The sequence below is a fragment of the Corythoichthys intestinalis genome, unplaced genomic scaffold (assembly GCF_030265065.1).
Source record: "Corythoichthys intestinalis isolate RoL2023-P3 unplaced genomic scaffold, ASM3026506v1 HiC_scaffold_23, whole genome shotgun sequence".
Lineage (NCBI taxonomy): Eukaryota > Metazoa > Chordata > Actinopteri > Syngnathiformes > Syngnathidae > Corythoichthys > Corythoichthys intestinalis.
Window position 1 is genome coordinate 4,508,076 of NW_026651592.1, and position 27,628 is coordinate 4,535,703.

General features: G+C 41.6%; 1 protein-coding gene across 2 annotated transcripts in view; it reads right to left on the reverse strand.

Annotated features, from left to right (window-relative positions):
- Positions 1–10,098: 10,098 nt before the first annotated feature.
- The window catches only part of LOC130911239 (sprouty-related, EVH1 domain-containing protein 1-like), a 34,314-nt gene continuing 16,784 nt past the window's right edge, over positions 10,099–27,628 (reverse strand). For both annotated transcript variants that reach the window (XM_057829076.1, XM_057829075.1), the window contains 2 exons: positions 15,405–15,557; positions 10,099–11,571 (listed from right to left, as the gene is read on the reverse strand). In XM_057829076.1, the coding sequence (XP_057685059.1) occupies positions 10,600–11,571; positions 15,405–15,557 (1,125 nt within the window). In that variant the 3' untranslated portion in view covers positions 10,099–10,599. The remainder of the gene's footprint in view (positions 11,572–15,404; positions 15,558–27,628) is intronic.

Consider the following 27,628-nt stretch of genomic DNA (forward strand, 5'->3'; position numbering starts at 1 on the left):
GGGCAAAAATTCCAAAGGGTTAGCTATTATTTTATGTACTGGACTGTCTCAGAAAATTAGAATACACAATATTCTAATTTTCTGAGACAGTCCTGTATATTGTTCTATGTAAAGGACGTCAGCCAAGGTCGGCCCCCCACATTTTTACCACGCCAAATCTGGTCCCCTTTGCAAAAAGTTTGGACACCCCTGCTTTAAATGGTGGATTAATGTACAGGACTGTCTCAGAAAATTAGAATATTGTGTATTCTAATTTTCTGAGACAGTCCAGTATATTAGAAATGCCCCCAAATCAACAGGAATTGAGCTGAAACGAACAGGAGGTCACTCGGGAATTGTTCTCTGTGATTAATTTGACTGGCAAAGAGTTCAGTGACCCCCCCACCCCCACCTCGCCACTACTGAGTTAGGATACACTCTAGCACCCCCACGATCCTTATGAGGTTAAGTGGTATGGAAAATGAATGAATGACTCCGAAATGCCCAAACTTCAACAAGAAGTGACCTGCAATTAACAGAAAGTGACATGGAAATGGTGCCCTGTGGTCAGTACGGAAAATGAATTAATGACTCAGAAATGGTCAAAAATCAACAGGAAGTGACGCGGAACTGGTGCCCTGCGATTGGCTGGCAACCAGTTCAGGATGTACTCCTGCTCAAAGTGAACTGGGACACGCTCCAGCACCCCCGCGATTCTTATGAGGTTAAGCAGTACGGAAATTGAATGACTCAGAAATGCCCGGAAATCAACAAGAAGTGACTCGGAAATGGTGTCCTGTAGTGGTGTCAACAATAATTGATGCGGCGATGCATCCCGATGCGGGGCATGGACGATTCGATTCGATGCGGGCAACAAGCCAAATCGATTCAGCGCATTTTAAAATATATAAGTACGTTCAAAAATCGTCCCTGCGCAATTCCGGTGATGCAACGGATTTGGTTTCCCCGTTTGTATTATTATTCTCATGTTTCATTTTTTACACACCGCATAACTCTGGTCAAGTTTCCCACCAACCTCGTAGAAGCCAAAATGTCTCCAGATGTCTGCTTTCAATTTCTTAGGTGAATCAATAATCTTTCTTGCTCCCTCTTTCTCCGCTTCAGCCATTGTTATGTCCTATCTCTTAGATGTTAGATCTTGTGCCCGAACCCGATTGGTCGGGTCGGGCCCAAAATGTTAAGCAATCACGTTCGGGTCAGGTCAGGTCGGGCAGCCACACCGGACTAATAAATTATTTTTTTTTAAAAAAAGGGTTAAAACCGATAGCAGGCTCTCTGTATTGTTCATTTTCTTATGCATGCACATGAACGCTGTGGCCCACGTTTTGTTTTTTTTTAATATATTAAACTTTCCCAGCGTTATTTCGTTGTGTAATTGCTTTTATAATCATAAAAATATGTAGACTATTTAAACATTAAGAAAACTTGCTTTTTTTTCTGCCAACTGAGAATTCGTTACGAAGGACACGTTTATTTATGCACACAAAGGCAACAGAAATGTGAGCCTTTTGAATCTTCTCCTCTGTGTCTGCAAAACCCAAGGGTTTTTTTCCATATTAAACTTTCCCAGCGTTATTTCGTTGTGTAATTTCTTTTATAACGATCATAAAAATATGTAGACTATTTAAACATTAAGAAAACTTGCGTTTTTTTTCTGCCAACTCGAAGAAATGAAAATAAATTGCTGCTGCTGCATTTTTTCTTTCGCGTCACTCCAACAAATACAATTTTTTTAATTCGGGTTTTTCGGGCTGGGCCTGCAAATCTAGTGAATTGATCGGGCCGGGTCGGGCTTCAATACCAGTGGGCCGTGTCGGGTCGGGCTGGATTTTTTAGGCCCGATCTAACCTCTGTTGCACATATATAGTGGGCTAGGGCTACATTGCAATTTAGTTGATGTTTTGTTTGCAACTGAACTGATCCCTGGATTGATATTGCGATAAAGATGCTGCTGCACTACAATATTTTCTTTGTCGTTTTCTTTAATATTTACTTCAATATTTTTATTGATGGGTCGTTGTGACTAAAATACAGCGACTGTTATTACTGATTTTGCACAGGAGTTCAGATGTTGCACTGTGTGAAAGGCTGCCACTGTGTGTAAAAAAAAAGAGAAAGCCCTGGTCTCATTCAAAGCACTAATTAAATGCTGTGATGTTTTTTTTGTTTTTTTTTTAAATATATATATATCTGAAAGTATTTTCATTTGACTTCAACCAGGAGTGACACAAGAGCCAATAAAAAGTTGTTTAATGTCTGACCGCTTGTGTTGCCTCATGATTCACGAAAAATATGCTTTGCTTTAGAATTTTAATGCATCCCAGGCTTTAATGCATCGCGATGCATTGCCGAATCGAACCGAATCGAATCGTGAGGGCAGTGACGATGCACACCTCTAGTGTCCTGTGATTGGCTGGCAACCAATTCAGAATGTACTCCTGCCCGAACTGAGCTGGGATACGCTTCAGCACCCCCGTGATCCTTATGAGGTTAAGCTTCTTCTTCCTGCCTTCAACGGGGGCGAAGGTGTCCCCCCCCGCCTTCAGTCCGCCACCACTTTTTTCTTACTATCACTGACCCCCCCCCCCCCTTCCTAAAGCCATAACTGGTAGTTATTTTTTTTCGTACAAAAAATGCACGTGACCTGTGCGGCGTGTCATACCCATGCAATGTTGTATGATATATGTGTGTCTACTTGAAGACGAAAGCGAAGTGGCGGCCCGATGCTCACTCATCGAACGGAATTTCATTGCATCTGTTGTCATCTTGTGAGAGCTAGTGTCAATGACAAATAAATCTCAGAATCTGAGGCGGTACGGAAAATGAAGAAATGCCCAAAAATCAACAGAAAGTGACACGGAAATGGTGCCCTGTGATTGGCTGGCAACCAGTTCAGGATGTATTCCTGCACATAGTGAGCTGGGCAATGCTCCAGCACCCCGCGTGATCCTTATGAGATTAAGTGGTACAGAAAATTAATGAAAGAATGACTCTGAAATGGCCAAAAACCAACAGGAAGTGACGCGGAAATTGTTCTCTGCGATTGGCTGGCAACCAATGAGGATGGATTCCTGCTCGTAGCGAGCTGGGAAAGACTCCAGCACCCCCGCGGCCCTCATGAGGTACAGAAAATGTTTTTTTTTTTTTTTTTTTTTTTTAATGTGTCGGAATCAGTATCGGGAACCAAAATAATGGTATCGGTGCAACACTAGTCATTTGACACAAATACAGTGGTGCAAATAAGTATTTAGTCAACCACCAATTGTGCAAGTTCTCCTACTTGAAAAGATTAGAGTGGCCTGTAATTTTCGACATGGATAAACCTCAACCATGAGAGACAGAATATGGAAAAAAAAAAAACAGAAAATCACATTGTTTGATTTTTAAAGAATTTATTTCCAAATTAGAGTGGAAAATAAATATTTGGTCACCTACAAACGAGCAAGATTTCTGGCTGTCAAAGAGGACTAACTTCTAATGAGGTCTAACGAGGCTCCACTCGTTACCTGTGTTAATGGAACCGGTTTTAACTCATTATCGGTATAAAAGACACCTGTCCACAACCTCAGTCAGTCACACTCCAAACTCTTCTATGGCCAAGACCAAAGAGCTGTCGAAGGACACTAGAGACAAAATTGTAGACGTATACCAGGCTGGTAAGACTGAATCTGCAATAGGTAAAACGCTTGGTGTAATGAAATCAACTGTGGGAGCAATTAATAGAAAATGGAAGACATACAAGACCACTGATAATCTCCCTCAATCTGGGCTCCATGCAAGACCTCACCCCATGACGTCAAAATGATAACAAGAACGGTGAGCAAAAATCCCAGAACCGCACGGGGGGACCTAGTGAATGACCTACAGAGAGCTGGGACCACAGTAACAAAGACTACTATCAGTAACACAATGTGCCGCCAGGGTCTCAAACCCTGCACTGCCAGACGTGTACCCTGCTGAAGAAAGTACCCGTCCAGGCACGTCTGCTCTTCACTAGAGAGCATTTGGATGATCCAGAAGAGGACTGGAAGAATGTGTTATGGTCAGATGAAACCAAAATAGAACTTTTTGGTAGAAACACAGGTTCTTGTGTTTGGAGGAGAAAGAATACTGAATTGCATCCGTAGAACACCATACCCACTGTGAGGCATGGGGGTGGAAACATCAGGCTTTGGGGCTGTTTTTCTGCAAAGGGACCAGGACGACTGATCTGTGTAAAGGAAAGAATGAATGGGGCGATGTATCAAAAGATTTTGAGTGAAAATTTCCCTTCCATCAGCAAGGGCATTGAAGATGAGACGTGGCTGGGTCTTTCAGCATGACAATGATCCCAAACACACAGCCAGAGCAACAAAGGAGTGGCTTCGTAAGAAGCATTTCAAGGTCCTGGAGTGGCCTAGCCAGTCTCCAGATGTCAACCCCATAGAAAACCTGTGGAGGGAGTTGCCCAACGACAGCTCCAAAACATTACTGCTCTAGAAGAGATCTGCATGGAGGAATGGGTCAAAATACCAGCAACAGTGTGTGAAAAGCTTGTGAAGAGTTACAGAAAACGTTTGGCCACCATTATTGCCAAGAAAGGGTACATAACAAAGTATTGAGATGAACTTTTGGTATTGACCAATTACTTATATTCCACCATAATTTGCAAATAAATTCTTTAAAAATCAAACAATGTGATTTTTTTTTTTTTTTTCCACATTCTGTCTCTCATGGTTGAGGTTTACCCATGTTGACAATTACAGGCCTCTCTAATATTTTCAAGTAGAAGAACTTGCACAATTAGTGGTTGACTTATTTGCCCCACTGTATGTATCCTGTTGAGGGGTGGTCATTTTTTAAGCAGCGATTTCCAAACAATTAATCTTTACAACAATCAACGTACCGGTTCTTATAATGGGCTCTCACTAATTTCTTCGGGTGTAGCTAATAGCTAATATACAAACCGTTTTCCAATCGGTCACAATAACAGCACACTTTTCTACTAAGGTGACTTACAAAAATACTCCTTAAATACATTGTTCATTGCACTTCTTTTTTTTTTTTTTTTCTTTCTTTCTTTCTTTTGGGTCGAGGCGTAAGAGCGTCCTCAGATTTCATTATGTGAGTTTCGTTAGGGTGATGCGGCGAAGTAATGGGAAGATGCAACACAATACTAATCGTCGTGGCTTTAAGAGTGGTCATCAACTTCCCCTCTAATAATCGTCCTCATGCGTTTGGCAACGTTTTCTCGCTCTCACTGGGGTTTTTTTTTCACCGTGAGGTAATTTCTGAGGTAAAGGGCAATGACAAAGGCTCCCGTCAAACACCGAGAGAACCTCCTGTGAATTTTTGTGTGCCGTGGGAGGGAGCTATCGTCACATTAAATAAAATACGCAAATTACAGACACTTTCCAATTATGAATCTATTCGGACAAATTTACTTTCAGATCTGCTCGAGAGGGTTCACTAAAATGGCTTTGTTTTAATTCGGCATGTTTAGATTTCAAATTTATAGGGACAGACGACACTTAATATCAATGACTGTAGACTCCACCATCAGTTGACAAGACATTGCACCACGCCTTCCCATAAGGGGCCAACCCATGCAGAACGTTGAGTTGGCTTTCACTGTGATAAACTCAAACACACCCTGCGTTCTAACACCGGATGTATGTGGAAATAGGGCAAAGGTTTTACTGCGTACAAGCAGGCAGGAGTGTCTCAAGAGTGATTTGGTCGAGGATTCCAAATAATTATTATATCAAAATAGCACCATGCATGCACAGATAAAATTACTAGTTTAACTTTGGCTTGAAATATTTTACGTAAAATAAACAATAACTGCCCGATTGACCACCTAACCCTAAACCCTAACCCTGTGGTGTCCAAACTAATCCACATAGGGCCGCAGTGGGTGCTGGATTTCATTCCTACACAACAAGACTACATCTTTTCACCAATCTTGTGTCTGCCAAGTGTAATCAGTAGGGCTGTCAAAAGATTAAAATTTTTAATCGAGTTAATTACAGCTTAAAAATTAATTAATCGTAATTAATCGCAATTCAAACCATCTATAAAATATGCCATATTTTTCTGTAAATTATATATATATATATTCTGTAAAATAATTTGTTGGAATGGAAAGATAAGACACAAGATGGATATATACATTCAACATACGGTACATAAGGACTGTAGTGGGCATTTCACTCTACTGTCATTTAAATCTGTCTATGCTGTCCTCACTCCGAAGCGTCTACTTTTTCCAAAGCTAGACAGCTAGTGAACGACGCCTTAATAATCAGACTTCTTCCTTTTTCATCTGATTTATTAATAAAATGGCCTCAAACCACTGTCCTCTTTAGACCGTAGTGAAACTACAAAAAAAAAAAGTACACAAGCATTGCATTAGCAACAACGTTAGCTTAGCACACTATACAGGTTCACTAAACATAAACAAAAAGCGTCTCGTACAAAAAATATAACATTTCGCTTACTAACATAATATGTACATTCTTTACAACAACGATACTTACGGACAAATCTTGTCCAAGGATCATATAAGCACAACATTACAATGTAGGCGTCAGCCCGAGACGTCGTGCAGCCATATTGAACTGGCAAGAAAGCAATAAACCATGTCACAAAGCGACCACAAGAGTTCGCTGATAGACAGCACAAAAAACCTTGCTGTAAAACTTACCAAAAGGCAGAATACTGTCTGAGCGGGACATGTGCGTTAATTGTGTCAAATATTTTAACGTGATTAATTAAAAAAATTAATTACTGCCCGTTAACGCGATAATTTTGACAGCCCTAGTAATCAGTTGATTGCAGTCAGGTGCTGCTTGTTTTAGCCCAAACTTAATTGGTTAAACAGTCTGTGCTCGAGTGGTAGGAACAAAAACCAGGACCCACAGCGGCCCTTGACGACAGGTTTGGACACCCATGCCCTAACCTTTTTAACAATAATCCAGACTGTTTTACGTTCATATCTATAGAAATTTCGCAATTTAATTTATTGACAAGAATTTAAAACTTAAGAAGCTCTGTTTTGTGATGGCCGCCATGTTGGATTTTGTACCTCTACACAATAGTGAAACTCAACCTAAAAAAGTTGTGACTGCATATAGAAAAATGAAAATGTTGCTTTTGTTGAGTAAAATTAAGATGGTTCTTGATGTTTTTTATTTGAAAAATTAGTGATTTATTAGCTGTTAAATACTGGCATTAAATTTTAGAAAAATTAAAGTTGCTATTTTGAGCAAAAACTTATGTTAAATATTGCTAATCCATCCATCCATCCATCATCTGCCACTTAATCCGGGGTCAGGTCACGGGTGCAGCAGCTTTAGCAGGGAAGCCCAGACTTCCCTCTCCCCAGCCACTTCAACCAGCTTCTCCGGCATGTTCTCTCCAGCATGTCCAGGGTTGTCCCCGGGGCCTCCCGCCGGTGGGACATGACCGGAACACCTATCCGGGGAGGCGTCCAAGAGACATCCGAACCAGATGCCCGAGCCTACTCAACTGGCTCCTCTCAACGCAGAGGAGAAGCGGTTCGACACAGATTCCTATAAAGATGACTGAGCTTCTTACCCTATCTCTAAAGGAGAGCTCAGACACCCTGCGGAGGAAACTCATTTTGGCAGCTGGTATCCGGCAACTTGTCCTTTCGGTCACGGCACACAGCTCGTGACCATAGGTTAAGGTGGGAACGTAGAACCTTTTGGATCAGCTCCTTTATCACCACTACGGACCGGTGCAGAGTCCACATCACTGCAGACGCTACACCGATCCGCCTGTCGTTCTCCCGCTCCCTCATACCCTCACTTGTGAACAAGACCCCAAGATACTTGAACTCCTTCACTTGGGGCAGGATCTCATCCCTGACCCAGAGAGGGCACGCCACCCTTTTCTCACTGAGGACAATGGTCTCGAATTTGGAGTTGCTGATCTTCATCTCAACCGCTTCACACTCGGCTGCAAACCGCTCCAGTGAGAGTTGGAAGTCACAGCTTGATGAAGCCAACAGCACAACATCATCTGCAAAAAGCAGAGATGGAATGCTGAGGCCACCAAACCGGACCCCCTCAACGCTTCGGCTGTGCCTACAAATTCTGTCCATAAAAGAAAGAATCGGTGACAAAGGGCAGCCTTGGCAGAGTCTAACTCTCACTTACTGCCAGCAATGCAGACCAAACTCTGACACCGGTCGTAGGGACCGAACAGCCCTTACCAAGGGGCTCCGTACCCCGTACTCCCGGAGCACCCCACACAGGACTCCCCGAGGCACACGGTCGACCGCCTTCTCCAAATCTACAAAACACATGTAGACTGGTTGGGCGAACTCCCATGCACCCTCGAGGGCCCTGCCAAGGGTGTAGAGCTGGTCAACTGTTCCACGGCCGGGACAAAAACCACACTGCTTATCCTGAATCCAAGATTGCTATATCCTGAAAATATACGTGATAATCTCTGCATCTGGTGATTTTTGTGCAGCTCGCGTAAAATTTGAGAATTTTATAGCCATTTTAAGTTTTGTTGTACTTGTATAAAAAATAATTAATTTGGATTTTATTAGGGAATGGCTTTCAATTGGTTTAATGTCGCTTCTCATTGAGACTCTTATATGACTAAGGGAGGTGCCTGTTTTGGGTTTAGGTCGCTAGCAGCTTCGGTTTTGAAAATATTTGAATAAGAGCTGTCCCGACGAGTCGACATAGTGGACGTCATCGATGACGTAAATCCGTCGACGAGCACAACATCCCGTCGACGGTTAATGAAGGGTTTAAAAAAATATATGCGTGGAAAGTTCAGAATGTCGGACGCTTGGTATGCAAGCGGGGAAAGCGGCACAAAGCCAAAAAAAAGCGCACCAGAGAGTCCAAAACATTGACTTATTTTTAAAGAAACAAAGGAGGGTACACTGTTGTGTTCTGTCTCTTCAATGCCAAGCTTGGCTGCACGTCGGCCGTGAATGATAACGGCAGGAGATTGTAAGTCCATCTAACTAACTAATGACATGTTTTATGAAAGTTGCTAAGCCTGTCGCGATATGCAATGAGTCCATTTATCGCATGGTAAATAAAAATGAGGGCGGTCATTTTCACGGCTGCATTTTATCGCTGCGCGCGCGTGCGTGCATCCATTTGTGCGTGCGTGCTGATGGCATATGAGACTCCAGTTCATTTCTCTCATCAACACGCTGTAGAATTAAAGTTCAGACATACAAAATAAGAAAACACATCTATATTAAACACTATATACGTTAGCATTGCTACATTGAGGTGAATGGGGAAAAAAGACGACCTACTTTAGCCGGCTATAAAACAGGCAGCCTTCTCCAAAACTTGCAGTTAAAAGGTGACACTTCAAACATGAAAAAACGCTGGTTAACAGCATTTGCAAAAGGAACAAAATCTATGACTGACACCACATGCAATCACAAAAAGTGCTTTTTTTGCGGAGTGTAAAGATTAAATTAGCGGTTTAGCGAACGTACTTCCGGTGAGCATTTCAAAATAAAAGCATGTCATGTTCGTCATATAAATAACGATTTCTGAAGTTAATCCCACATACTTCAGAATTGGATTCTACACTAAGGATACCTTTAAAATGACACACTTTATGAAAAGTCTGTTTGGCAATGAATAATTATTATAATACTATTATATATAATACTACTATAATATTAGTGCTAGGTATTTTTTTTAAGAATTGTTTTGAATCATGTTGGAAAGGTGAAGTCAGTGTTTTGAATCTGTTTACATTCCATTCTTTTGCACAAGTGAATTCTATCAGCATTTGAAGTCATTGTTTATTTGTGATTTATTATTGTTATTTATCTGTTTATTTGTACTTCAATAAAGAATTTAAGTGTTCCAAAATATTTTTGTGGATTGATAAGCGTCAACAAAAATGTCATTGCTAAATTAGTAAAAAAAAAATTTTTTTTTTTTTAATTATAAGATTAGTCGACTAATCGGGAGAAAATTAGTCGTTTGGGACAGCCCTAATTTGAATTTTACGTTTTGAAAATAGGCCCCCTGTCCCGAGCCCCGTGTCCCATCAACTGATAGTGAAGTCAGTCAATGTCAATTCAAGTCAAGTCAATGACATTCACACAAAGTTTTTTTTTTTTTTTTTTCAGAATCCACACTGAATGTGTTCTGTGTCATTTTTTAAAAATGATTTTAAATTTGTCATAAACTACGTGCCTTGGCACAAGAAATAAAAATTAAAGGGCAACGTAACAACGGCCTATGAACATCTTTCAGGAATTTGTTCATAAATTGGGGAGTGTCTGTTAAATCATTGTGTGTGCGTTTTTTTTTTTTTTTTTTTTTTTAAATCTTTGATCAATGGAGATTTTAAAAAGGGGCACAGGTCGTTACCCACCCTCGTCCTCGCGTTAAGTCTCTGGGTCGCCAAACGGACATCGACTTCGATCCATAATGAAAGGCTCCGTGAAGGATGGTTTGAGCAAGATACGAGAAGGCCCCCCGGTTCGAAAAGAGAACTAGCGGAATGCAGTGGAAAGCCGTCGGGGGGCTTTGGAGGGTCAGGTCGGGGCCTGCGTCAGAGGATCCCCCCTTGCTTCCTTTCCCTCGCCTGGTCTCATCGGACCGCCTTGTGCTTTCCCCCGCAGCAGCCGCACCGCTCGCCGCAACGCAGGCAGGCGCGTAAAGGCAGGTAGCAGCACATGCAGGGCACGAAGAGCGACAGGGCCAGGAGGGCCAACCAGCGGGCACAGCACAGGGGGTGCGGGTGGCCCCCCATGGAGTCGTCGCAGGAGCACGGCTCCCAGAACTCACCCTCGGAGTCCGACATGCAGTGGTAGAGCAGGCTCTCGGCGCACCACACACAGGTCCATTGGCGTAGGCAGCGCAGGGCCGGGTCCGGGGCGTCCCTGCAGCGGCCCCGGCCGTTTTCCGAGGCGCTGAACACCGATCGGCAGTAAACGCAGCGGGACGAGCACGAGGATGATGCTTGCGGGCACGGGCTGTCGTCATCGGGAGAGATGGAGCCCGGGTCCCCGCCCCTCTTACGAGTCCGTGAGCGTGGCGTGGCCAGGGAGGTGTGAATGCAGCACGGCGAAGGGGAGCCTTTGCCGGTCTCCTGGGGGGAGCCGGCCCCTGAGGACCCGCCGGACACAGCGTTGGGGATGGACATGCAGGTGGGCGGGGACGAGGACAGGCGCTGAGCCGCTTTGCTTTCCAGGCTCACTGTGACGTCGCAGCACCCCGTTCCCAGCCCGGACATCTCCTTCTCAAAGCGGACCACGCACAGCTCCGACTTGTCCTGCAGGCTCCCCCCACTGCTCACCACCACGCCTCCCGTCAGCCCCCCAACCATAGTCCTGGTAGACCCCGCTCGTCGATAGTCTTCATACCCTCTGGACCCCCACAGGTCCTTACAGGGATCCACGCTGCGCAGGTCCCCCTCCTCCAGCAGGGAAAAGGTTGGCGATAGCGGCGACGAGGCAGGGGGCCCGGCGGGTGAGGACGGCGGGGCCGGAGGCGGCGGTGACGGGGGATTCAAGGCGGCAGTCATTTGTGACAGCTGGTGTTGTCCCGGCCTGGCGTGGATCTGCGGAGATGGTGTAGAGTTACAGAGTCAGGAAGAGAACAGCCCGATGCTGGCGTATTTTATATTGCGTCTCAAACTGTATCCAATTTCACCTAAACAGAGGTCACTTTCATCTACATTTCACTTCCTGCGCGACCGCAACAAACGCAGCACTTTCAGGTGTAGAGTTTAGCCTTAATTCCCTTTCCAGGCCCTCGAACCTCTAACACAGGGGTGTCCAAACTTTTTGCAAAGGGGCCCAGATTTGGTGTGGTAAAAATGTGGGGGGCCGACCTTGGCTGACGTCCTTTACGTAGAACAATATATTTAAGCAAATTTAAGCAAGCCATTCTGTGTGTCACAGTTGCTTTATATATTTTTTAGTTCTGAAACGATTAATCGATTAACTCGAGTATTCGATTGAAGAAAAAAGATCCGAATTAAATTTTGCTGCTTCAAGTATTCGTTTCATTAAAGTGATACACTGCCTCATTTCACATGGCTGAATGCAGCTGCTCCCTGTTAAGAGCAACATAAGCCAAGTTTTTGTTTGAGTTAGTTTTTTAAATGTATTCATAATTTAGTTCATTGGTATATTTAGCAGTTTTTGTTGTTGTTGTTTTTTGTGGGACTATGTGTCTGAACCATTTGTCAAGAGCATTGTAAAAAAAAAAAAATTAAAATGTCAGCGTTTTATAGCATTTAAGCTAGCAGACTTTTGCTATGTAAGTTTAAGGCTCAGCTCAGGTATTTTAATTTTTCATGTTCCTTATCCGATTACTCGATAATTCGAACTAACTAGTTCATCGATTAATCAACTACTAAAATAATCGATAGCTGCAGCCCTAATTTTTTAAAATTAATAATTTCAACAATTTTGCAACTAGCCTTTGTGGTTTTCTCTTTCGACTCTCGGGCTCTTGTCGGGCATGTCTTGTTTGGTAATATCGCCTCACATTGAACTCTTTAAAAACAGCGACTGTCTCTTTGCAAATAAGGCAGACACAGTTGTTGCATATTTTAGTGAAGAAATAGTCCAATTCCCACCTATCCTTGAAGCGTCGGCCAACGCAGTCAACTTTCTTTTTTTTTGTTGATTCTCGCCATTTTGGAAAATTGGGAGTAAAGGGTCACACGGGGTAATGTTGCTCAGAGTGCTGCTGCAGTTTAGTTGGTAAATGAGGAGCAGCATTTAGTGTGTAAGCTACTTCATATGCTGGTTGCAGTACCGCTGACCAATTTATTAAGTCTGTGTGCGGACCAGATGTTAATGATTATTATGACTGAGGATGGGGGCCGGATGAAATTTGACCACGGGCCGCATTTGGCCCCCGGGCTGGACTTTGGACATGATTGCTCTAACAGTTCTCGACCAAGCTTTACAGACCAGATTAGTCCTTACTGATTTTTATCTGAACACTCCTAAAACCTGCTTCTAAAACCGTACACTTGCCTGCAAGTGTACTGTAAATTAAGGAACTACACCACTAAGCTGAATAGGAATAAGAAGAAGTTGCATTATAAATCAAGAATAAATTATGTAAAACATGATAGTAAAAAGCTATGGAGTACCTTAAATGACATCATGAGCAGGAATACAAGTTTGATTCCATCCTTCATTGAAGTAGACGGCTCTTTTATAACCAAGCCTACTGACATTGCAAATTATTTGAATGAATATTTTATCAATAAGGTATGCAAACTCAGACAGGTAATGCCCTCATCAAAAAAATGAATCACTGTATTCATATATACAAAACAAAATAATGAAGGACAGGAAATGTAGTTTTGAATTCTGTAAAGTAACGGTTGAAGATGTGAAAAAACTATTGTTATCTATAAATAATGAGAAACCACCAGGCATTGATAACTTAGATGGAAATTTATTGAGGATTATTGCAGATCATATTTCCTCTCCTGTTTCTCACATTTTAATCTAAGCCTTGACAGCAACAAATTCCCACAAATTTGGAAAATGGCTTAAGTAATTCCTTTACCCAAAAATGCTCGTGCAGCCTTTACTGGCTCAAACAGCCGGCAGATCAGCCTGTTACCCGCTTTAAGCAAACTGCTGGAGAAAATTGTGTTCAGTCAGATACAATCCTATTTTTCATTGAACAATTTAATGAGTAATTACCAACATGCCTATAGAGTAGGATACTCGACTTCTACGGCACTCACACAAATGACAGAGGACTGGCTAACTGATATGGACCAACAGAACGTAGTAGGAGCAGTTCTATTAGATCTAAGTGCTGCTTTCGATGTCATCGACCACAATATATTACTTAATAAACTTAGGTGCTATGGCTTTACGCCATCTGCTGTAGCTTGGATGAAGAAAGTTATCTGACCAGTAGAACTCAGAAAGTTATGTTCAATAGGTGCTTTTCAAACGCACAACAAATACATTACGGAATTCCGCAAGGTTCTTCACTGGGGCCGCTGCTCTTCTCTATTTTTACAAACGACCTCCCACTTGTTTGTAAAAATGCGAGCGTGTGTATGTTTGCTGATGACTCAACACTCTATAAATCTGCCAAAACAGTGGAGGAAATCAACTCAGCCCTTAACCAAGAGCTACAGTTGGTGTTCACTTGGATCACGGACAACAAAATGATTCTGAACATATCAAAAACTAAGAGCATTATTTTTGGAACAAAATATTCATTAAGATCCAAACCTCAGTTAAACATTGTACTAAACAATGTGGTTGTAGAGCAGGTACAAGAAACCAAGCTCCTAGGGATAACTTTAGACAGCAATTTATCATGATCAACACACATTGATTTGTTAGTGCAAAAGATGGGTAGGAATATATCAGTAGTAAAAAAAATGTTCACCCTTTTTAACACCTCAGTTGACAAAACAGGTCTGGCAGACCCTTGTATTGTCACACCTGGACTACTGTTCGGTGGTCTGGTCAGGTACAACAAAGACGAACCTACAGAGGCTCCAACGAGTACAAAACAGAGCAGCCAGGCTTGCGCTTAAAAGCAGCCAAAGAGCCAACACAGACAATATGCATGACAAACTGTCTTGGCTTAAAGTTGATTCAAGGCTGCGAGTATTTCTTCTTGTTTTTCTGAAAAACACCATGACATTGGGCAAACCAGGCAGTTTGTTTAAGGATTACACTCTGAGCTCAACTCTGCACTCATACCCAACCAGACATGTTATTAGCGGTAACTATACCATACCTATCATAAAAACTAACTTAAAACAACGTACAATACTATGTAGAGCTATGATTGAATGGAATGCCCTCCCCGACCAAATTTTAAAAACTCAAAGCTAATTTCAAGAAACAAATAAAGCAGTACTTTAGGGTCAACTGCATTTGATCACTGATGTAATTTGTAATGTAAGCCTCTTTGTTGTTGTTGACTTATATATTACCTCTTATATTGTCTATTTACCTCCTTACTTTCTTCTGTTTTTATGTTAGTATGTTGAATTATGTTTGTTTTAGTGTGTAAATTTTACAAGATAAGAATTCTTCTTTTATATACAGTATAGCCTACGTTGATTAGTATGTTGATGTTTTGTCTGTTTTATGTTTTGTGTGGACCCCAGAAAGGGTCCTCCATAGATTAGTATGTTGATATTTTGTCTGTTTTATGTTTTGTGTGGACCCCAGGAAGAGTAGCGGATGTTTTTATCATCTAATGGGGATCCTAATAAAAATACAAATACAAACCAGGGCTTCCCAAACCAATTGATTCCAGTGATAAATTTAAAGGAGCACTCATAATCATTTACTTCCTTCTCCGGAAACATGCCAGATCTGGATTCGTGCTTTCATACTGAACTGAACCAATTAAAGACCTGACAGCAGCAGCTTTTTGTAGTACCTGGGCGGGTGTCTGCGTGGTTCCGCCGGATGTAAAAGCGAACTCCTCGGTTCGCACGAAGCACATCGAGGACGATTCGCTAGTCACGATAGTGATGGGCTTCGGGAGCATCTCCTTCCTGCTGTTGGAGGACGACTCGCTGCCTGTATGGGACTAGCAGAGTTAAGCACATCATTCACTGACTCATTCTTATACAAAAATCATGCTGGGGTACTGTTGCTTAAAGTGCATGCGACACGAAAAAGCATGTTCATTTCATAATACACGCGGTATTTTATGCTCCTGAATGATATGGACCGCTTGGATGTGTGTGGAAGCGATCGCTATTTTTATTTAGTTTTATGAATCCCGCGTCATGAAAATGAATGACTTCCGGCTTTGGTCTTGCATTGAGGACGTGTACGGGTGAAGGCATCCTCTTCACTAAACAGCCGTACTGTTGTGTATGAGGACTAAGGATTCAGCTGATTTTGTGGATTAATACGTTTATTTTTCGCATCACGGCAGCCAAACGGCTGCAGAAAAATCTTGCTTTATGAGGGAGAGGCGTGTGTGCCTTTTTGGAGTTTCAAAAGGTTCCCATTCACCGTGGATATTGGCCAAAACAAGCCCTACTACTGTGGGACCATTGGACTTACGAGGAAGTGAGTAAACATCTTGTTTTGTATTATGTCAAATACGAATACAGCAATTACAAAGTAAACACTACGAACTTTCTTTAAATAAAGGACTACTTACGTTTGATCATTGAGAGGCATGTAAAAAGCTCTCCTTGTGCACATTAGCTGCACGTTAGCTGCACAACAGCTGTAGCCGCCCTCCTCCGGGGAACGAACTGTAAATTGCTCTCCGCCGGGCGGTTTGCCGATCCGCGAAGACAATCGACAACCCAGTCGTCATGCCAAATAATCCGGGCTAGTTATGTGTGATTTTCCGCTTCGAAGACTTCGAAACATCACTCGGTTTGGGTTAGCATGTCGGCTAGCTGTCACGCCTCTTGGTTTGTTTACATTCTCCGAAGCTAGGGAAGGGAAATGACATATGTCCGATTTAGGTGTCATAAAATATCGTTCGGGAGGTGCGACAGTAAAGGTGAAGTTGACAGTTTTGACCATTATGGAGTAATTTTGCCATGTCGTCCTGAATAAGTGCATTTTTATTATTTCTTATTCCATTTAGCACAAGACTGTTATTTGTCATGACTATGCCATTTCTTTAGCAATTGGGGAAAATACTTGGATAAAAAGAATATCCTGTAAAAATATTGAAGTAATGAGACGGAAACAATGACATTTTGCAGCTCTCTTCGTCGCGTTTTCCTCGTTGTGAATAGTTCCCCCTCGACGGGCTGACTGGTCCTTCTCAAGCCATTTATTTAGCTATTGGGGAATATACTTGGATAGAAAGAATATCCTGTAAAAATATTGGAGTAGAGAGACTGAAAAAATGACATTTTGCGGCTCTCTTCGTCGCGTTTTCCTCGTTCTGAATAATTCCCCCGAAATGGGCTGAATAGTAAAACCGATGAGCCCAGTCTCCCGCTGACGTCATCCACCTGTTGGGGACGCTCGAGCCCTATAACGGTAGGCGTGGCTAACCGGCAGATTAAAAGACTTAATTTCTCGTCATCTACGCTTTGCTAAATTGTTGTATATAGTCGAATCGTCTCAAAATATGATTCTAATTCACATAATAATGCTATTTAAGACTTTTTTTCTCCTGTCGTATGCTCTTTAAGGTAGTACCAGTTGAAGGGTTGTACTTTTGTTCACGTTGACAATTTTCAGATCATGCCTGCTTGTAGCTTTTTAGTTCTGGAAAAGCTATACAAAACTAATGTACCTGGGAGTACAGTAGCATAGACTCTCTTTTAAAGGGATCCACGGATAGAAAGACTTGTAGTTCTTAAAATAATTTGATATTGAAACCCCTCTTGATGTTTTTGTTTTCATACGATTTGTAAAATTAGTTTAACTCGTAGGTCGCCATGGTGTTTGATGTCGCAGGGCGGGGGACATCACATGGTTACGCTGCTGGGCTTCCAGAATATGACTCTAGCGATATAAACATGTCATCTGTTCAACCCTTTCAATTTGAACCCGAGACGAACATTAATGATCAAGACACCACTGTCGATATTTCACAAAAAGAGCAGCAAAAGCAAAATGAACAGGGAAAACGGGATAAGACGAGACAAGACTAGGAAGAAAAAAAACAAACGGTGTTTTGCCAAAATGTGCTACACTGGTGAAACATCTACAAGAAGCCAATTTGACACCCAAAGTACGACCATGCGCTTTTAAGCTTGTTCTGTTAAGATGCATACAGAAAGAACATACTAAAGATGCCTTAAAGACCAAATGTGAAGTAATTTCATAACATGCCAAATAGGGTCACAATTAAAGTAATTAAATATCGTCCAACAAATAAAGCATGAAAAAATAATTTATATGTTGTATATTTGACAAAATAATCGCGTTTCCGAAGTTCGAGCCTGAAAGGGGACGAACCCGGAAATGATACGTCACACCGAGAACAGCGATGGCAGTGCTCCATACGGCTGCCATACAAAGCCCTTCAAACAATGATTCAAACATCGATATAAGCGATAGATCAAGCGCAAGGGAGGAGATCCAAGTTTTTGAAGAGTTGGAGAAAGAAGAGGAGCTTAGAATTTTATGTTGGACCTAACATGTATTAGCCAGACGCTAATCAGGATGCAAACAGTGCGCCTAGACTACCTGACTTGGAATGGAGACAAGACCCATTGAGATTACAAGATTGGTAAAATATAGGCTGTTATTATTTTCATGATTTGAAGATGCAGGCATTTGCACATAATTTTATGTTTTTGTCTATCTCATGACATTGTTTTAAAAAAATAATAATCAGACTTCATGTTCATTTTGGCAGATCCGGCAGCTCTCGTGCATATAAAATAATAATATAAAAACGTTGGGGGGAAAGCTATGGAGGACCAGGAGTGCAAAAATTCAATAGATAAATACACACTTAAATAAATAATTAAAGGTGTCATTAAAATGCTTTTATTTCAATATTTATTTATTTATTTCAATATTTATTTCAATTTTTATTTATTTTGATTTATATTTATTTATTTCGATTCATATTTATTTATTTCAATTTATATTTATTTATTTCAAAATTTATTTCGATTTTTATTTATTCATTTCAATTTTTATTCATTAATTTCAACTTTTATTTATTTCAATTTTTATTTATTTATTTCAATTATATTTATTTATTTCAAAATGTATTTCGATTTTTATTTATTTATTTCAAATTGTATTCATTTATTTCAACTTTTATTTATTTATTTCAATTTTTATTTGTTTATTTCAATTTTTATTTATTTATTTCATCATTTATTTATTTATTTCACTTTTTATTTAATAAATAAATACGCAATTAAATAAACAAAGGTGTCATTAAAATGCTTTTATTTCAATATTTATTTATTTATTTCCATATTTATTTCAATTTTTATTTATTTTATTTCGATTTATATTTATTTATTTCAATTTTTATTCATTTATTTCAATTTATATTTATTTATTTCGATTCATATTTATTTATTTCAATTTATATTTATTTATTTCAAAATTTATTTCGATTTTTATTTATTTATTTCAATTTTTATTCATTTATTTCAACTTTTATTTATTTATTTCAATTTTTATTTGTTTATTTCAATTTTTATTTATTTATTTCACTTTTTATTTAATGAATAAATACGCAATTAAATAAACAATTAAAGGTGTCATTAAAATGCTTTTATTTCAATATTTATTTATTTATTTCAATATTTATTTCAATTTTTATTTATTTTATTTCGATTTATATTTATTTCAATTTTTATTCATTTATTTCAATTTATATTTATGTATTTCGATTCATATTTATTTATTTCAATTTATATTTATTTATTTCAAATTTTATTTCGATTTTTATTTATTTATTTCAATTTTTATTCATTAATTTCAACTTTTATTTATTTCAATTTTTATTTATTTATTTCAATTATATTCTTTTATTTCAAAATGTATTTCGATTTTTATTTAGTTATTTCAAATTTTATTCATTTATTTCAACTTTTATTTATTTATTTCAATTTTTACTTGTTTATTTCAATTGTTATTTATTTATTTATTGATTTCATCATTTATTTATTTATTTCACTTTTTATTTATTTCATTCTTGCACTCTTGGTCCTCCGGAGGGTGCAACCATGAAATAATTTTATCTGTCACGTTTGCTCGTCAAAGTTTCTAACGTCTGATTGGTTGCTCAGCAAAACAAGTCTTAACTAGTCGATCTCAGATAATAGATTGACGCCTGAGGCATTGGCTAATTTTTATGTATACCCGATACATAAAGTGGCAGTGTAGATCCGTATAATCTGAAAAATAATTGCTCCCTCAAAATCACAAAGACGACGAAGATTAGTAGCTTGGTCAGTGTAGCGGTAGTAGGCCTTGACGCATTTCGCGTGTTGCCCAAGTAAAACATACATATGTCCAAAACGTGCCCAGAGCTGCTCAGAGAAGCAGCTAATTTAATCGAGGAAACTGAGGAGAACTCCACCAGCAGCCCATGGTGGAGTCCAGTCTGTGGCTTCTACATTGCGCGGGCCAGCGACTTTAAACGGGCTTATGTCTGTTTAAGGGAAACTCTAGTATACCTCAGAAGTGGAACGGTCCTTGGATATCTCCCAGATTTTATTTTTTTATCAAGTTTTGAAATAAGGCTAAATGACAGAAATAACTAGAAACTGCAATTTCTGGAAAAATTACACCTGGTCTTTCCTGTGTGGTTATACGGATCGTAGCCCCGCCCAAGGCTATCAATAGAATGGACAAACATGCCTATCAATGGCATTAAACGAATTAAATCCCATTAGAAATGAATGGGAAATTTGGACGTCCATAGCCGCCAATGGCCGCACCCTTTATAAGCATCAATGGAATTGGGGAAGTTTGGGGGACACGACCTATTGATATCTGGTCATTGTTGATTTTCGGAAAAAAAAAAAATTCCCATTGAAAATGAATGGGAAAAATTTGGACGTCCATGGACGTCAATGGCATCACCCTCCATAAGCGTCAATGCAATCGTGGACATCTGGGGTACACGTCCTATTGATATCTAGTCATTTTGTGTTGATTTGGGGAAAGAAAAAATTTTCCCATTGAAAATGAATGAAAAACAATTTGGACGTCCATGGACGTCAATGGTATTAACTTACACAAGCGTCAATGGAATCCAAGTACAATGGCATCAATAGAATGAACAAACATGAAGAAATGCCATTGGAAATGAATGGGAACTTTGGACGTCCATGGATGTCAATGGCATCACTTTCAATAAGCGGCAATGCAATCGGGGACGTTTGGGGGACACGTCCTATTGATATCTAGTCATTTTCTGTTGATTTGGGGGGGGGGGGGAATTCCCATTGAAAATGAATGGGAAAAAATTTGGACGTCCATGGATGTCAATGGTATCAACTTACATCGGCTTCAATGGAATCCAAGTACATTGGCATCAATAAAATGTAAAAACATGCTGAAATGCCATTAGAAAATGAATGGGAAATTTGGACGTCCATGGCCGTCAATGGCTGCACCCTTCATAAGCGTCAATGGAATTGGGGAAGTTTGGGGGACACGTCCTATTGATATCTGGTCATTTTCTGTTGATTGTGGGAAAAAAAAAACATTTCCCATTGAAAATGAATGGGAAAAAATTTGGACGTCCATGGACGTCAATGGCAGCACCCCCTATAAGTGTCAATGGAGTCAGGGATGTTTGGGGACAGGTCCTATTGATATCTGGTCATTATCTGTTGATTTGGGGAAATTTTGTTTTTTCTCCATTGAAAATGAATGGGAAACATTTTGGACGTCCATGGCCGTCAATGGTATCGACATCCAAAAAGTCAATTGAATCCAAGTACATTGGCATCAATAGATTCGACATGCATGGCCGTCAATGGCATCAATGCAATGTAAAAAATTCAATTGGAAATCCCATTGTAAGTGAATGGGAAATGTTGTCATTAGAAATGAATGGGCCAGTTTTTGAAAAATTTCCGGGGGACCGTAATTTTTATCAAAATTCTGTATACAACTTTTATGCCTCTCACCGTCACGGAATTTTTGATGCCCAAATTATGTGATTTGGTCAAAAATTGAAGGACTACATACATTTTAAAACTCTTCTTTGTTTCCCATTAAAAATGAATGGGCCAGTTTTTGGCAAATTGCCGGGAAACCGTACATTTTGTCAAAAAAAATTTCTGGTCTTTTTTATGCCCCTCGCCATCCCGGAATTTTTGACGCCCATCATGTGTGTTTTCGTCAAAAATTGACGGACTAGTAACAGTTTGAAACTTGTCTTTTTTTCCCATTAAAAATGAATGTGCAGGTTTTTGGCAAATTTCCGGGGCACCGTATATTTTTTCCAAATTGTGTTAATAACCTTTATTCCCCTCCCCGTCCTGGAATTTTTTATGCCCAAATTGTGTGATTTGGTGAAAAATTGTAGGACTAGATACATTTTGAAACTTTTTTTTCTCATTAAAAATGAATGGGCAAGTTTTTGACAAATTTCTGGGGAACCGTAAATTTTTTCCAAATTCTGTATACAACTTTTATGCCCCTCACCGTCCCGGAATTTTTGATACCTAAATTATGTAATTTGGTAAAAAATTGTAGGACTAGATACATTTTGAAAATTGCTTTTTTTTCCGGAAAATTGCCGTTTACGGGGAAACGGAAAATTTTTCGGGGACTTTTGAAAAAGTCCCTGCGTCGCGCGAAAATCCCGGACGTGTCGATACTTGAATGGTGCCGATCGGTCAAGCGGTTCGACTGCGCGGCGGGATGAAGGATTCCCATTCAAAAAAAAAAAACAGAACTAGGCCTGCAAGCAGGACTGAACGGGCCCTCGCATTTTGGTGCAACTCGGATGTCACGCAGGTCGGGGTGGTGGCAGACGAGAACCTAACATGCTTTAAACTCGCTTCTTTTTTTGGGATGAGAAATTGTTTTGCGTTTCGAGCATGCAATGGCCACAAATTCTGCTGCCACTAGTTGGCGCGACAGAGTCGATGCCAATGACCACTAATGGACTCTTCAGGGTAAGACTTTCACCAAGCATGGGAAGTTTGGAGCAGATATCATGTATATCTGCCAAGTTATGACTGTTCAAAATGTGTGGAGAGAGAGAATGTTGACAGTCATTATCACTTTCCTGTTGGACCCTTCTGCTTCAACCAAACCTCAATAATTTTCATCAGGCATCTGAACACATGTCTTAAGGCTCCCCTTATGCAGGTTTGAGGTCGATTGATTTTTTTTCCCTTTAGAGGAGGAGTGTGTCCCGTAAAAAAGGGCATTTCCTGTTCCCACTAGGAGGCGCCAGGCACAATTGGTAAATTTTCAAACCAGTCCTGTTCAGGCTGGGATACCTCACACACATGCCAGATTTGAAATAGATTGAACCTTGTATGAGGGAGTTATCAGTCATTTTCCGAATTCGGTGTTTTGCCGAAAAAAATGGCAGACTTTGGCACCCCGCCCAGGTCAGGCCCGTGAATGAAAACACACCATTTTTATAACTTAAGATTTCATATGCCTCATGAACAGTCTCGCCAATTTTGAGGATGATCAAACTAATTCCCTCGGTGCCAAGGTCTCAAATGTGCACACTGTAAATCGATAAAAATTTCACATTCAATCCAAAATACCCGATTTCCTATAGTATTTGGAATGTGCGTGCAAGAGACTTTTTGGAGCAGTTTTGCACAAGGTATCGACTCTCCGAATTTCATCATTCTACGTTGAAAAAACCTAAATGGAGAGGCCTTTTTGAAAAATTCAAGGGGGCGCCACTGAGCCATTTTGTTACATGTTTTCGTAACGTTGCAAGATTATCGAACGTTACGCAAAGCCGCATGTATGTGCAAATTTTGGTGAGTTTTTGTGCATATTCAAGCCTCCAAATGAAAACTCCTACTGTGAACCCATAAAAATTTCACATTCGATTCAAAATACCCAATTTCCTGTTGGATTTGGAGTATGGGTGCAAGAGGCTTTTTGGAGCAGTTAGGCATAAGGTATCTACTCCCCAAATTTCATTGCTGTATGTTGAAAAGACCTAATAGGTGAGGCCTTTTTTAAAACTTCTTTCTGTCGCCACTAGTTGGCACTGTAGAGTTGATGCAAATGAGCCTTAGAAGACTCTGCAAGGTATGACTCTCAACAAACACGGGAAGTTTGGCACAGATATGTTGGATATCTGCCGAGTTATGACTGTTCAAAGTTTTTGGCGAGACAAATTGTTGACGGTCATTTTCACTTCCGGTTTGGACCTCTCCGCTTCAACGAAACCTCAATATTTTTTATCAGGCACCTGAACAAATGTCTTGAGGCTCCCCTGAAACAGGTTTGAGGTCAACAGATTTTTTTCCCTTGGAGGAGGAGCCTGTCTCGTAAAAAAAGGCATTTCCTGTTCTCACTAGGGGGCGCTAGGCCTAATGAGTAATGTTTCAATGCACTCGTGTTAAGGGTGGGATACCGCACATACATGCTAGATATGAAAAAGTTTGAACGTTGTGTCAAGGAACTATTAGTCATTTACTGAATTTGTCATTTTGCCGAAAAAATGGCCGATTTTGGCACCACGCCCAGGTCAGACCCGTGAATGAAAACGCACCATTTTCAAAACTTAAGATTTCATATGTCTCATGAACAGTCTCACCAATTTTGAAGATGATCCAACTAACTCCCTCAGCGATAAGGTCTCAAATGTGCACCCTGTAAATCGATAAAAATTTCATATTCGATCCAAAATAACCGATTTCCTGTTGGGTTTGGAATATGGGTGCCAATGCTTTTTTGGAGCGGTTTTGGACAAGGTATAGACTCCCCAAATTTCATTGCTCTACGCTGACGGACCCTAATGTTATAGGCGAATTTTAAAATTTCAAGGGGGCGCCACTGAGCCATTTTGTTACATTTTTTGGCAACGTTGTAAAATTATCGAAATTTACAATTTTCCGCACGTAGGTGCAAATTTTGGTGACTTTTCGTGCATGTTCAGGCCTCCAAATTGGCCGTTTTCATTTGCCCTGAAAAAAAAAAAAAAAAAAAAATCCTTTGCAAAACAATAGGGCCTTAAAAAAAAAAAAAAAAAAATCCTTTGCAAAACAATAGGGCCTTCGCACGCTTAGTGCTCGGGCCCTAAAAATCCTTTGCAAAACAATAGGGCCTTCGCACGCTTAGTGCTTGGGCCCTAAAAATCCTTTGCAAAACAATAGGGCCTTCGCCCTAATAACATATAGGGGGAGGCTGGAGAATCTCACTACCTGATCTTTCCAAAGGAAAGACCAGGTAACTAGCAGTTTTCTAAGTAGTTTTACTCTGAACTCCGACATCATTTTTACATCATAATGATTTAGTTTGGGTCTAGGGGTGCTCCAGTGTCTCTCTAAAGTGGACCCGTTGTCGAATAGGTCACCGTTTTTTTTCATGTATTTAATAAAGGGACTTGCGCTCTGAAGCCACCTCATTGCATTCTGAAGCCAGCGCATTGCATTACCGTAATGCACATAATGCAAACAATAATCCAAATAAGGGGCGGCTGGTTTGACTTCGTTTTTACGAGTGGAGGCTGGCTTGACCGCAGTTCTAAACTATCGAAAACTCTTCGATCAACATCTTGATCTGACAGAGCCGAGATGATGCCAATAACGTTAATTAATTGCTCTGTTTTGTAGGACACGTACCCAGGGTCCAAATGTCCTGCTTCAATTTGTTCTGAGAAATCTAACATGTCCTGAGAGAGCTCATGCAAAATCTCAGATAACGCCGCCATGTTGGGAAGAAATAGGACGAAGCAATCGCTTATTACTCGATCAACTCAAACCCCGCCTAGTTCACGCCCACCCACCGAGTTTGATGAGCCAATGACAGATAAAATTATTTCATGCGGCCACACGGGGAACAAGAGTGCAAGAATGAAATAAATAAAAAGTGAAATAAATGTTGAAATAAATAAATAAATGATGAAATAAATAAATAAAAATTGAAATAAATAAATAAAAACTGAAATAAATAAATTAAAGTTGAAATAAATTAATAAAAATTCAAATAAATAAATCCATCCATCCATTATCTTCCGCTTGTTCCGGGGTCGGGTCGCGGGGGCAGCAGCTTTAACAGGGAAGCCCAGACTTCCCTCTCCCCAGCCACTTCAACCAGCTCCTCCGGCGGGATCCCAAGGCGTTCCCAGGCCAGCCGAGAGACATAGTCTCTCCAGCGTGTCCTGGGTCGTCCCCGGGGCCTCCCGCCGGTGGGACATGCCCAGAACACCTCTCCAGGAAGGCGTCCGGGAGGCATCCGAACCAGATGCCCGAGCCACCTCAGCTGGCTCCTCTCTACGCGGAGGAGTAGCGACTCGACGCCGAGTCCCTCCCGGATGACCGAGCTTCTCACCCTATCTCTAAGGGAGAGCCCGGACACCCTGCGGAGGAAACTCATTTCGGCCGCTTGTATCCGGGATCTTGTTCTTTACGTCACGACCCAAAGCTCGTGACCATAGGTGAGGGTAGGAACGTAGATCGACTGGTAAATCGAGAGCTTTGCCTTTCGGCTCAGCTCCTTCGGACCTCTACGGACCGGTGCAGAGCATTACTGCAGACGCCGCACCGATTCGCCTGTCGATCTCCCGCTCCTTCCTACCGTCACTCGTGAACAAGACCCAAAGATACTTGAACTCCTCCACTTGGGGCTCGATCTCATCCCCGACCCGGAGAGGGCACTCCACCCTTTTCCGACTGAGGACCATGGTCTCGGATTTGGATGTGCTGATCTTCATCCCAACCACTTCACACTCAGCTGCGAACCGCTCCAGTGAGAGTTGGAGGTCACGGCTTGATGAAGCCAACAGCACTAAATCATCTGCAAAAAGCAGAGATTCAATGCTGAGGTCACCAAACCGGACCCCCTCAACGCTTCGGCTGCGCCTAGAAATTCTGTCTATAAAAATTATGAACAAAATCGGTGACAAAGGGCAGCCTTGGCGGAGTCCAACCCTCACTGGGAACGAATTCGACTTACTGCCAGCAATGCGGACCAAACTCTGACACCGGTCGTACAGGGACCGAACAGCCCTTACCAAGGGGCTCGGTACCCCGTACTCCCGGAGCACCCTCACAGGACTCCCCGAGGCACACGGTCGAACGCCTTCTCCAGATCCACAAAACACATGTAGACTGATCAGGCGAACTCCCATGCACCCTCGTGGACCCTGCCGAGGGTGTAGAGCTGGTCCACTGTTCCACGGCCGGGACGAAAATCACACTGCTCCTCCTGGATCCGAGATTCGACTTCTCGGCGAACTCTCCTCTCCAGCACCCCTGAATAGACTTTACCAGGGAAGCTGAGGAGTGTGATCCCTCTATAATTGGAACACACCCTCCGGTCCCCCTTCTTAAAAAAGGGGACCACCACCCCGGTCTGCCAATCCAGAGGCACTGTCCCCGATGTCCACGCGATGTTGTAGAGACGTGTCAGCCACGACACTCCTACAACATCCAGAGCCTTCAGGAACTCCGGGCGGATCTCATCTACCCCCGGAGCCTTGCCACCGAGGAGCTTTCCAACCGCCTCAGTGACTTCAACCCCAGAGATCGAAGAGCCCACCACGGATTCCCTAGACTCTGCTTCCTCAAAGGAAGGCGTGTCGGTGGAATTGAGGAGGGCCTCGAAGTATTCTCCCCACCAGCTCACGACGTCCCGAGTCGAGGTCAGCAGTACACCATCTTCACTATACACAGTGTTAATGGTGCACTGCTTTCCCCTCCTCAGGCGCCGGATGGTGGACCAGAATTTCCTCGAAGCCGTCCGGAAGTCATTTTCCATGGCCTCGCCGAACTCCTCTCATGTCCGGGTTTTTGCCTCGGCGACCGCCGAAGCCGCAGTCCGCTTGGCCAGCCGGTACCTGTCAGCTGCCTCCGGAGTCCCACAGGCCAAAAAGGCCTGATAGGCCTCCTTCTTCAGCTTGACGGCATCCCTTACCGCTGGTGTCCACCAGCGGGTTCGGGGATTGCCGCCACGACAGGCACCAACCACCTTACGGCCACAGCTCTGATCGGCCGCCTCAACAATGGAGGTGCGGAACATGGCCCACTCGGACTC